We start from the raw sequence: 12604 nt of genomic DNA on the forward strand, positions 1-12604 counted from the left end.
CTAAAAATTTGGGGACGTAGGCGAAGAGAGAGAAGGGAGGGCAGACTTGGACTAGACAACTTCTATGTCCTTTATTGCTCTAAAACTGATCTTTTGATTAAGAGTGAAAATATTTCATTTTGAAAACAACTTTTTACTTATAAAATCGTTACAAGTTTCAGAAGTATTTAAGTCAAAATGTATGTCCCTTTACATTATTCACTGACAATCATTAGGAAAAAATCCACAATTGAACAATACAGTACAGTACTTGTTAAGCAGGCACTAGAGTGCCCTGCTGAATGCTGTGGAAGCTACAAAATGTATATGGCATCCCTTTCATGAAGCTTACAGTCTAATAAGGATATTGAGAAATCTTTCAACCTAAAGTCCAGAAGAGTTCAGGGAGAATCTCATCTCCCAGCTGGGTCCACAGACTTCAGGGACCAGCTGAAAAAGTTAAGTTTATTCAAAGCTAAGTAGGGGAACGACTGTCTAGAAAATGACTCTTCAAACAAGGGTTGTTTTTTATTTTTTTTAAATAGCCCTTGTGCTATAGCACATATAGGGTTCAGCACCATAGCAGAGATGACAGCCAATAGGCAGCATACTCCAAGAAACAGAAACCAATCTGAGTTTATTCTAAGGCTATCCACATTAAGGCACTCCCTAGGGCTCTCCCTGGAAGGTATGGCACTCATTTGTATCCAGCACCATTTCCCCCAAGTTCCTTTGGAGTCTTGCCAAGTCAGAGCTACTCAGGGTCAGTGTTCATTAAGTTTTTCAACTTGGTAACATTCTGACTTATCTGATTCTTTTTATCGACATAGAAACAACACATGGTGTTGATAAATGCACAAACTCCTCCTTGTTGCGCTCGTTTCATATCTAATGCCATTCGGCTCTGAACCACCACCTGAGAAAGGGGGTCTACCTCTAGGCGGAGGTTGGAAATAGCATCTAGAGTGGCACTAAAACCTTCTTCCACAGCCGCAGACATATTCACTATTGCCTTCTCAATTTCCAAAATCCCAAGCCATGGAAACAAAGCTCGGGCAAAAGCATGGAATCCTGAGGGTTTCTCAGCCAATGGATTAGTGGTACGTTTGTGAAATCGATTAATGAAGCTCCCGGAGTTGGAGATAGATGTAGAGGTCAAAGTTTTATGTATCTGCAGATCAGGGACTAGATAGGCTATGGTGCATGTTCCTCCCCACCCTGGAGGTAAAGCCTTATAAGCATAATCACCACATATGAAATAAAGCCCTGGCGTGTGTGCAAGGGATAAAGTGAGTCTATTACCAGAATACTGAGCCCAAGTGGAATTGGGTGACCACTGTTCTTTCCCGTGTATCATCAAAGTACCTGTTTCAAAGTACCAAGGGCATCGCTTCTCAAAATTCTTCCACAAACGGGTCAAATGATGCCAAGAGGTGTCATTATAGGCACAAAATATGGACTCAAATATCTGGTATAAAAGTGTGAAATTGACAAAAGATCCTTCACCAGGGCAACTTGACATATTAAAGCTTGTCTGGACAATCTCTCCCCCTTCAGCAAGAACATATAAAGTGTCATTATGATAGTTCTTTGTTTCACTTTCCCAGCTGACAGAGGTATAATTGAGGGGGAGGATGGTGAAATTGGAGTAGCTCTCTTTTCCCCAGAATGTCATTGGTGAGGTCTTCCCACATTTTAGATTTCTTCCACTATTTGATCCAGGGTCCACTTCCCATGTGCCATCATCAGTGTCAAACCACAGGGTCTGGGCACATCTCTCTTCTGGAACATCGCCCAAGTATACAGTTCCATTGTCATTTTGGATACACAATGGATACTGACCTCGGTGTTGTATTCGGTACTGTGGACGTCCTGCAACTTGGTAAGTATAAAAGGAGCGGCTTACATGTACTTTGTATTTCAGTCCTTTTCCGTATTCAGGGGAGAGGGGCCGGCCTGTATATTTCCACAGATATTGATATTTAGAATAGGAGGAAGAATAGTATACTCCATATATGGATTCATTGATCCAGTGGGAAATTGGAGCTGGTATGGGGATTAGGGAAACCTCACTTTCCATGTTACCCACTTTATAACAGACCCAACAATCTGTTAAATTTGCTGCAGTAACGGCCCTTTGTATAGATGTGATAAATGGATGCTGTGGAAGGGCATGACCTGCCAGGCCAAATCGTAGGAGCACTGCGATGACAACGGGGAGTATGGTCATCATCTCTTGTTTCATTATGGGCATAGATGACATTTACATTAGTCTACAGTTTAGTCACAGGACCACAATAAATGTTAATTAGAATTAATAGTTAAGAAAATAAAGCATACAACATCCCAGCTTTGAAGGGAGGGATTCCATATGATCCAATTTCTACTGACAATGCATCCAAAAAAAGAAAGCTTTGGCCTTGGCTCACATGTATCTATATATAGCCTTTCCTTTGGCTATTATTGAAGTGTGACTTGTCAAAACTTGATAAGGACCTTTCCCACCAGACCTACAGAGGACTTCCAAAGGTGAATTTTGACATGGACTTGATCTCTGGGTCAGATACTGGGACAAAGTTGTGTTTTAGGCGTCATCCAGGCATCCTAGGCTTTTCTGCACAAACAAGAAAGAATTCTGGTTAGATTGTATTCAGTGGCTTCTTCAAATTACTCTCTCAATTCATACCCCAACTGTAGGCCAGTTAGCATGGACTTTCTAAATATTATCTCATAAGGTAACAAAGCATGTTCTCTACATTGGGTATTTCACAACCTCAAAAAAGCCACGCATTTTAAGCTTCAAGCCATTTCAGAATCATTACAGACTTTTCATAGTACTCATTTAATATCCAAGTCCTTTTAGTCTACCAGTCTAGAAAATTAGGGATGCTATGGGTGAGTTGGGAATACAAGGACTTTAGCTATCTTGTGATTAAGATTGGAGGTGAAGTAAGTTCCTCAGTGAATCCCAAATCAACAAATTAAGAGATCCATTTCTTTGCTAATGTAAAGAGAATCAACCCTAATAAGATAACATTCTATCACCTACTAAATATGAAAACAATTACTAGGAAATACACAAGTACTAAGGATGGCAGAAGTGTTAAATGAAACTGATCTGGAGTTCTTTTAAGGGTGTTTTTGTTCAGGCGGTTTTCACCAATCCTTTCCCTTGGCTCAAGGTGGATTTTCACTTGCCCATTGTTTTGTAATGAAAAACAGAAAAATGATTCTTATGACCAAATCATTCCTATTATATTCATCACTCTTCTCCCTTTTCACATACTCCCATGAAATGTGACACAAATACACTTCAACAGAGAAGGGAGCATTGAGTGGCAGAAAGCTTATTTAGACTATGTGGATAGGAGGCCAACCATGGATTTCCAATTCTCATGTTTTGAATCAGGGGTGGGTTGTTGGGCAGAGATATGGTCCCTCAAAGACAAAGAAACATAGCAGTGAGGATGAAAAGCAAGGGAATGCTCATATCAGTAGTACCATTGACAACCATCTATCCTGGAATTTCCTGGTGCAACGTGGTGGTGTTGGTGGGACAGAGCTCACAAATGCTATGGGTAGATGGATGGCCTCAGGCTACTAGATGGCACAAGGATGTGTAGGTAACAGCAAAAATAAGGAATCTAGTCCTTCCAGATCTTGTCTATTGTTGCAAAGGTGAACAGAAACATCAGACTTGCAAGGTGACAGACATGCATTAGGGAAATAGGTTCTGCCACTTTGGCAGTCCCATCTTGAAAACTAAGTAATCACATATAGGATACAGCCAGGGCAATAAGGAAACTACACTTGCAGGACAGATCACAGAAAAGGATCGAATCCCAATTAGCAAAGATATATAGCTTTGTAACTAGATTTTTTGGAAACGAGATGCTTTTAAATGCCTGACCAAAGACGGGATCTGTCTCCAGATAGGTGTTAACAGAGCAAACACTAATGATTAGGATGTCTGATTTGTGACTTTTCTTATTAAGAGGGAAACTACAGTTTGGGCTAACATTTGGTTTTGTGAAAAGTAGCAAAAGAACTACATATTGGGACCAAAGGGTCGGCATAGAAGGGCCTAATGCCACCCTACTTTTTGGCATTAGTGAAGGATTTGAATTGTGATCATACCTTGTCCCTCAAATATGACATAAGCTCTTGGACAATGGAGCAAGTAGCTTTACAATGCCAATGCTGGGAATTTCCCTTAATGCCCAATTTGCTACGCCAAGTAGATAATCTCTTACACGAAATGGGGCTTCAATGCGATATATTGGTAGATATAATCAATAGAATACCTTTTATTGTAGATTCCCAGTACTAAACATGGGTATAGCTTGTTTTAAGCCTTTTGTTTGGGAAAGCAGGTTCATGGGAATGCCATCTCTGGGCAATGTAAGAAAAGTAAAAGTGGAGGGCAATGGTAGTGAAATGACTTGGTACAAATTCTGCCTCACTAGCTTGAGGATCTGGGAGAAAAGGGACTTCAGTAATGCTTTTAGATAGTGTAATTTGATTAACTGGCAACTTATCTCGGGAAAAGGGTTACAGATGATGCTGAGGGGAAACATGGGCTACTAAGGTGTTCCAGGCCTATAGTGGATAATTTTGAAATCACAAATCACGAAATTCCAGAGATTACTTTAAGGTGATGTGTTGAGTGCTATTTATGATTCTTCAAAATAGGTTAAGAAAACTTAAGAAATTGTTCCTAGTCCTCAGTTTTAGGTTAAATGGTGGGATGGGTGGAGTCCTCACCAAAAGTCTAAAAAGACATTATGGGACTTGTGAAGAAAACTGAATTAGAGAGCCTCATTGGTTATGACTCCCAATGATTTTTTTAATCTTCAAGTTATTATCATGCCCAATTCTTCTTTTGATCCTCATAGCAATCATGCTCTAACTTCAACAGATTTTGATAAAGATTGGGGACACAGTATTGTCTGGAATCAAATTCAGGTCTGCCTCCAGCCCCAGTGCTCTACCCATTGCACCCACCATTTTTCTTTCAAGTGCTTTTTCCCCTCAGCTTCTTGAACATTTCCATAAGACTGCAGTTTGTCCCATTTACCTTCATGTGTGATCCTCTTATCAATCACAAATTTCATGGTAGTTGGTGTTTGGGAACAGATGTTCAACCAAGATGTACATAGTTTGTCCTGACTTTTCCACCAAATTTCCATGATTTTAGACAGTGAAGCCGTCAATGTCTCACTGATGATATTCAAGACATCACTGTGATGTCATTGTTCTTTGATCTCTGCATTTAGCCAAGTTGTTATTCTAGCCACCTATCTTTCTTCAGTCAGGAAATAAGGAACAATGGGTCTGTTATCTGATGTAAAGCAGACTAGTCTAAATTATGGATTATGGACTGTTACTGATTGAACCAGATTTTTATACTGTTACTGTCTGGGGCAACAGACATACCAGTGCTATGTAACATTAACACAGTAGATTGAATAGTTTTACTAGATAACCTTTTCTTAGAAACTTTTTTCTCCAAAAATGATTCTTCATGCACATTACTTGGATTCCCTTTAACCTTTATTCATATTTGCCTCAGCTTTCTAGGTTACAGAAAAGGGCATGAGAAAATGAAGTGGGAGTGGCAGAGAAAACCAAAGTCTTCTGTAGGGAAAAGGGTAGAGGGTAAGGGTTTCCTGTAAAGGTTTTAAAGGTGTTTCATGGGATGGATGTCTCTGCAACTTACTAATTTTTGCTATAAATGTATTTGACTTGTTAGGAAATCCTTCTGTTCATTAGTAATATTCTATCCAATTCATGCCTAGAATGTAGCCTCTCCAAAATACCCCATAATTCATTTGTCTCGAGTTGATCTTCAAAAAGTAGGTCATCGAAATCATTTTTGGTATACATACACATTCCATGAGTGTCTGGCCAGGAGTCCTACTAGCCAATTGTCTATTTTAATCATTTGTGCCAATGGAATCCCCAATAAGCAATTCCAATTGCAAAGCACCTCTTTCTCTTCCCATCACCCCTCCATTCTCCCAGTTTAACATGTTAAGAACAAAGACACCTATCTAAAGGGGCTGTTTTTCTAGGGAAAACTAAAATGATTTCTGTTGAATCTATCCTGACAAAATCTTACCAGGCACCTGGTCATTCTGTCACCATTAACTGGCAGTACTCCAGATATTCACATCCAGAAGTCAACAGAATAAAGCCAAGTGAAGTCAAACACTTATTAAGCACTGTATTTAAGTGTTGGAGAATATAAAGAAATTCTCTGCCCTTAAAAAGTTCACATTCCAATGGTGAAACATGTAAACAAAGCATGGAGTAAATGAAGGGATACTGGAGTCTAAGAAAGGCTTCTTGAAGGTTTAAGATTTCAGTTTTATTAGGTAGACAGGGAAGCAGATGTGAAGGGAAAATATTCCAGGTGGTGGGTGTGTCTGCCTAGGAAATTTTTGCAAATCCAAGAGCAATTATAAGAAAAAATGCCAAGTAAAACAGGAATATACAAAGTAGAATGACTAGAAATGGCCAGATTAAGAGCCAAACAAGATTTCAAAGTTGATAGGGAACTACTGCAACTTGAGAGATTAAATGATGCCAGAGTTTGTACAGCTAAGATGTGATGAGGACCTGCACTAGGGTGACAGCTATGAGCTAAGAAAGTACATAAAAACACTCAGTTCCCTTTGGCATCAGTACCATAGAATGTCACGAGCCTGTGTGATTACTACGCCACCTTCAACAATAACGAAATTCAGACGATGACATTTTGGGGAAGGAAAATGATTCTGTTCTAGTCATTTTAAGCTTGAAATCTAAAATTAGGGTTTAATAAATAAATGTTGAGACTCATCTATGCCAAGAGAAGTGAAAACATGGGAAGTGATGAAATCAAGTGAGATAATAGGGAATAAAAAAGAGACTAGAAATACAGCACTCTAAAATCCTTTCCACAAAGATGAAATGAGCCAAGCAAGGAAAGAATGAAGGTCAGACCCAATGCCTATATCTGTAGGAAAAGATCAAGGACCTGTGAGCCCATGCAGAGGTAGGGACCCTGTGGCTGTAGGCATTTGCATAAGACTGAAATCCCTGGTTTTAGTTCCAGGACAGAGGAGTGATAGAATTCATAGCTTTAAGAACCACAAAAGCCAAGCCTTCACTAACATGGCTGAGCCAAGGTTGGGCCTTTTGACAAAACTCAGAAAACACAAAAATCCACCCAAAGTTTGAGGGACTACCCCCACAACTATTAGAACCTGACTGCTATAAAAATAAAGCAAAGGAGAAAGAAGCCAATCATACATATGTAATATGGGGATGGACAAGATCTGGATGAAAGTTAATTTTTTAAAGAAAAATGTCAAATGGTCACAAACCCAAAAGCATTTCTTGCAAGAGCTAAAAAGATCGAGAGAAAAAATAGAAAAAGAAAAATAAATAGAAGAAAAAATACAGTTCAAGAAAATTTGAGAAAGTTAACTCCTTGAAAACTAGAATCAACAGAAAGCGATAAAAACAAAAAAAAGACCCCACCCCCATATCAAGTGAATGTAAAATATCTCTGGAGAACAAATCAAAGAGACAAAAATTGCAGGATTACCAGAAAGTTATTAAAGACTAGTTACATTACAAAGAATTAAGGAAAACTGCCCTGAACTAGAAGGTAAAACTAGAAAAAAAAAAGTACCTATAACCATTTCAAAAAAATTCACAGAAATATCGCTAGCAGCTTCTATATTCAAAGGCTAAAAGACTTGGAACATTCTACTTCTAAGAGCAAAGGAGATGAGATTTGCAACCAAAAATAACTTACTCAGCAAAGCCAAGTATAATCCTGAATGGGGGAAATAGGACAGATATTTAATGACACATTAATGTGACAAGAACAGAAACCAATTACTTTGTTAGTTTGAACCGGCATACATAGAAGGCTTAGGGTCCACTATGATGAAATTGAAAAAAAAAAATAAATAAAACTGGCTAGGGATGTAATACAAAAGAACTGCTACAGAGGAAGGTAGGTATAGAGCTAACTCTAGTACCTTATTCTATCAAAATTGGGTGAATGAAAGAGAACAGAAAATATGAAATTTTCAAATTTATAAAGAGGGCAAAGGTTTAGGAATAAGGGATGAATTTTTATAAGAGTGTAGATGAAGTAGGAGGATAAAGGACTCAGGTAGGCAGAAAAAGTAAAAGATATAACTATCAATTAGAGATAGAAATAAATTAAGACTTGTGAGAAGTGATAGTGTAAAAAGGTGAGAAAGATAATAGAGAAATACTCAACTGGTGATTATAACTTTGAATGTGAATGTGAGTAGAATGAATTCCCCATAAAATGAAATCAGCTGGCAGAATGAATTAAAAAAAAACCCAAATTTTGACAATACATTTTTTACAAGGAACACACTTAAAAATGAGATACACAGAGTTAAAATAAAGGACTAGATAGAATTTATTGTTTCAGTTGATGTTAAAAAAAAGTCGGGCTAGCAATGATTTCAAAGCAAAAACTACAAGTAGATTTAATTTAAACAAAATATACAAGGAAACTATATTATGATAAAGAACCACAATGAACCAATGTCAATACTCTATACCAAATATTATATCATCTACATTTAAAAGTTAAACAAATTACAGATGGAAATATAAGTAGAGAATTTCAACCTTCATCTCAGAATTAGATAAATCTAACCAAAAAATAATTAAGGTGAACAATTTTATATAAGCTACTAAGAAATGAAAATAAAAAGGAATACACCATAGCAACACATGGTACACCTTTATAAAAACTATAATCTTAGGACCTTAAAAATGTCAGAAAAATGGTTTCTAGATCACAATGAAATGAAATATCTTTTCTAGATCACAATGAAATGAAATTATATTCAGTAAGTCAACATGGAAGCAGAAAAAATTGGAGGAAAATTTCTATCTCTAATGCTTACTCAATAAAATAGAACAGACCACTGAATTGTGTATGAAATTAAAAATACTAGAATGAAAATCCTGTTAAATACCAAACTGAAAATCTTCAAAGTAGTTAAATTGAAAGAAAGCCATTGAATTAGTAAATAAAATTAGGGGTTGATTTTTTTTTGGGGGGGAGGGAATATTTAAATAAACCCTATTTTAGGAAAAAAAAATATAAATTGGACAGGTCATAAATGTACTCCCTTAAAAAAGGTATCAGGAGCATAGATTTACAAATAATTAGTAGTATTCAATTCCAATATTAAATAATTTTAAAAACATCTTTCCTTAAAACTGTAAGAAACTCTACCATAAAATCATCAGGAAGCATGATTTGTAATGGTGATAAGCTAGAAATATTTCCAGTAAGATTAGGCAGGAAACAAGTTGCCCACTGTCACCAATATTATTCAGCAATGTGCTAGAAATTTTAGCAATAGCTATAAACAGAATCAGAATGGGCAATTAGGTAATAAAACTATGATATACTTGGAAAATCCTAACAATTCAACTAAATACTGGAAATAATAACTTTAGTATAAACATAAATCCAAATAATTAGCATTTCTATACCACCAACAAAACCCTGCAAGAAAAGGTAGTAAGATACTCCATTTAAAATAACTGTACATACTTGAAAGTATACCTACCACAACAAACCCAGAATACTACATAAACAATTATAAAACATTTAATACAAATTACCACATTTAAATAACTGGAGAAATATTAAAGCTTTTATCTAAACTGATTTATTCAATGCTATTTCCAAATAACAAATTTTTACTATGTTGAAAAAACTCATTTGGAAAAACAAAATGTTAAAAATATTAAAAGAACTAATTTTAAAAAAAGGAAATTCATTAGTGCCAGATTTTAAACTACATTCTAAGGCACTAATTATCTGGTAATGACCAAGAAAGTGAAAAGTATCACAATGGAATAGTAGATATAATACACAGCAGCAAGTTTTAAGCTTTTGGGGCAATTCATTATTTAATCAATGATTGAGAAGCCTAGAAAGAATCTAGCATAAATTAGGCACAAGCCAATTATCTTATATCATTTATCAGAATATAAGGTCAAAGAAAAAAATTTTTTTTAGAGTTTCTCATAAAAATGTCTTACCTCATAAATGGTCAAAGGATATGAAGTTTTTCAACCAAGAAACCAAAGTACTGTCATATGAAATGCTCTAAAATCATTACTGATTTGAGAAATTTAAAGTGAAACTTTGGATTTTGCTTTGTATTTAACAGTTTGCCAAGTTACAGAAGGTCTATTTCCAAAGGAAAAGAATTTTATGTAAATGCTAAAATAGCTCTTTGTAGTGGAACTGGAAATTGGACTATGAATTGGGAATACCATGATTGTGATCGAATACTATTGTAAGAAATTATGAGTCGTTTTTGAAAAAAACCTGGAAAATTGTGTATGAAATGAAGAGCAAAATGAGCAGGAACCAAGAGAATGCTGTACTTGCACAGTAACAGTATTTTTCTAAAAGTAATTTTGAAGGACTAGAGTAATTTGGAGAATTATATTGAAAATCAACAAAAAGAACCTATGAAAAATGTGAAGTGTGGATTTATATATATACACACACACACACATTCACATTCTATGTCTAATGGCAGTCTTCTCTAGGATGGGCTATGGAAGGAGGGGAAAAAGGCCTAAGTGATTAGACAAATGAAAAACCAAGAAAGCAGCCATAAAACCCCAGAAGAGTATCCTAGTGGATGATCAGCAAGGTCAACTTTTACAGAGAGCAAGATTGGGGAAATCCATTAGACTTTTCAATTAAAATATTAATATTATTGATAACTCTAGTTTACTTGAATGAGATCAGAGCCAGAATGCAGAAATGCAAAGTGTTTGAAAGAAGTAAATAAATGCCATTGTAAATGGCTTTCTCGGGTTTAGTTCAAGAGGTAGATAGAGACAGATTTCTCAATTAGCTTAGACAAATGTGAAAAGCCAGGTCTCAAAGTTTGTCAGAAAAAGCAACAATTTTGTCTGACCCAATTTCACAGTGACTTCAGGAGACAGCTTTTGGTAAGATGTAACACCTTTTTAAGTCAAGAGAGAGCTTGATAAGTGAAGTTTGAAAGGGGCTAAGAATTTGATCTCAGAAGAGTTAGTTTTTCCAATTCTGACACCAAATTCTGGGGCATACCCCAGAGAGAATAGCACTAATCGGCTGACTCTAAAGACAAAGTCAGTTACTAGCTGAAAAAAGGCTATGTCACATTTATTCAAAGTTAGCTAGCAGAAGAGTTGCTGCAAAATGTGTTCCCCTGGGGTTCGGCATTTAGCATACAGCCAATGAGTGGCACATTGTAACAGAGAGAAAACAATTATGGTTAAACAAAGGCAGGAGCTCTATTTCCAGATCTAGGGCACCTTGTTTTAATGCTCTACAATGTACAGATTAACATACCTAAAACATACAATTTTATATGTTCTTGATAGATACAAAACAAAGTTAAGGTCTTCTAGCCAGCGGTGCCATAGTTATCAAAGACAGGACCCTTCATTCTTACCACTTCCAATACCGTGAAGCCTGCAGGAAAAGATTAACACGAAACTTAATATGAATAAACTTAATATACTTTCAAAAGCTTTTCAAAACTTTATTAATGCAGAATTTTGTGATCTCAATAATGACACACATGCTAGAATTTACTTAAAAAGCTAGCTTGAGACAAATTGAGTCTCTCCTGTTTTTTACAGCAAAAACTATTAAAGAACCACTTACTTTGTGTCTTTACTTCCATTTCCCTTTTTGTCCAGGCACCTAGGAATTTTAGTATAAAATTAGTTTGCTAAGCACTAGTTGTAATTGCATACCATAATTTTCGAACACAGCTTTTAAAAACCGCATGTTACTTGCACAAGTCAGAATCTGATACCAATTAAATGGTGACAGCTTTGCCAATAAGCAAGATAATGCTCTTCCATGGCTAGGAAGGGAGACTGCCACAGCTGGCAGGGCCCAAGGATTCATGGAGATTCTTGGGAGGGTTCCAACTTCCTCCTCGTGGGGCCCGGGGGCGAGGGGGCCACCAACAGGCCTCTCCCTAGGCAGGGCCGCGCCACTCGGGTCTTTTGTCACCCCTTCGTACGACAAAGAACCACAACAAATACAGAGAAACCCGCCGCGTACCTCCAAGCTACCTCTTGCCTCAGTTTTTCCTTTGCCAAGGTCTAGAGTGCCCAAGTTGAGGGTTTTCCAGCACCGCCACGTGAGGCTAACCAGGATCGCTTCATAGCGCATGCGCCCCCGCAGATCCTCCCCACGCGAACGCAGATAAGAGTGCATGGCCTCCTCACTTTCTCGCGTGCTAATGAATCACCCCTACTCCCCCCCCCCCCAACCGGCCCGGATGGATCCCGTACCCAGCCGCTCCCTCACCCAGGTCGGCCAGACGCGGCCAGTCCCGCACCCTCCACAGCAGTAAAACAGCCAGCAGCTACTCCCGCCATAGAAAGACCGAGCACGCTTTCGCGCACGCTTTTATAACTAAGGTGACGTACTTCCGGCCTGTGGAGGGCGGGTCTGTCTTCCGCCAATCTCCTGTCGTTTATTCTGGAAGGCGCCTTGGTGGGCGGAGCTTGGAGGAATGAATTTGAGGGGGGAAGGAAAGAG

At 37.5% G+C, this 12604-nt stretch overlaps 1 protein-coding gene and 1 non-coding gene across 9 annotated transcripts; both read right to left on the bottom strand.

Moving 5' to 3' along the window:
- Positions 1-52: 52 nt before the first annotated feature.
- Positions 53-12468, bottom strand: LOC100918570 (endogenous retroviral envelope protein HEMO). 8 transcript variants are annotated; one of them, XM_012551906.2, is made up of 4 exons: positions 12371-12468; positions 11714-11752; positions 11396-11518; positions 53-2593 (listed from the first exon to the last, which is right to left on the bottom strand). In XM_012551906.2, exon 4 carries the CDS (start codon positions 2240-2242, stop codon positions 734-736), a length of 1509 nt encoding a protein of 502 aa, XP_012407360.1. In that variant the 5' UTR covers positions 2243-2593; positions 11396-11518; positions 11714-11752; positions 12371-12468; the 3' UTR covers positions 53-733. The 8 variants fall into 8 exon arrangements, 7 of the variants coding, with proteins under 7 accessions (XP_012407360.1, XP_012407362.1, XP_031798303.1 ...); XM_012551908.3 differs by having other exon boundaries at positions 11499-11518; positions 12371-12467; XM_031942443.1 differs by having other exon boundaries at positions 12355-12455.
- On the bottom strand, positions 11836-11966 carry LOC111721286. The gene has a single exon (XR_002770564.1). It is a non-coding gene; the product is annotated as a small nucleolar RNA SNORA24 (small nucleolar RNA).
- Positions 12469-12604: the final 136 nt, after the last annotated feature.

The sequence above is a fragment of the Sarcophilus harrisii genome, chromosome 6 (assembly GCF_902635505.1).
Source record: "Sarcophilus harrisii chromosome 6, mSarHar1.11, whole genome shotgun sequence".
In the NCBI taxonomy this organism is placed as follows: Eukaryota; Metazoa; Chordata; class Mammalia; order Dasyuromorphia; family Dasyuridae; genus Sarcophilus; species Sarcophilus harrisii.

Bases quoted from the DNA above. Each gene is read 5' to 3' on its own strand.
- LOC100918570 (XM_012551906.2), bottom strand. From the start codon at position 2,242: ATGTCATCTATGCCCATAATGAAACAAGAGATGATGACCATACTCCCC.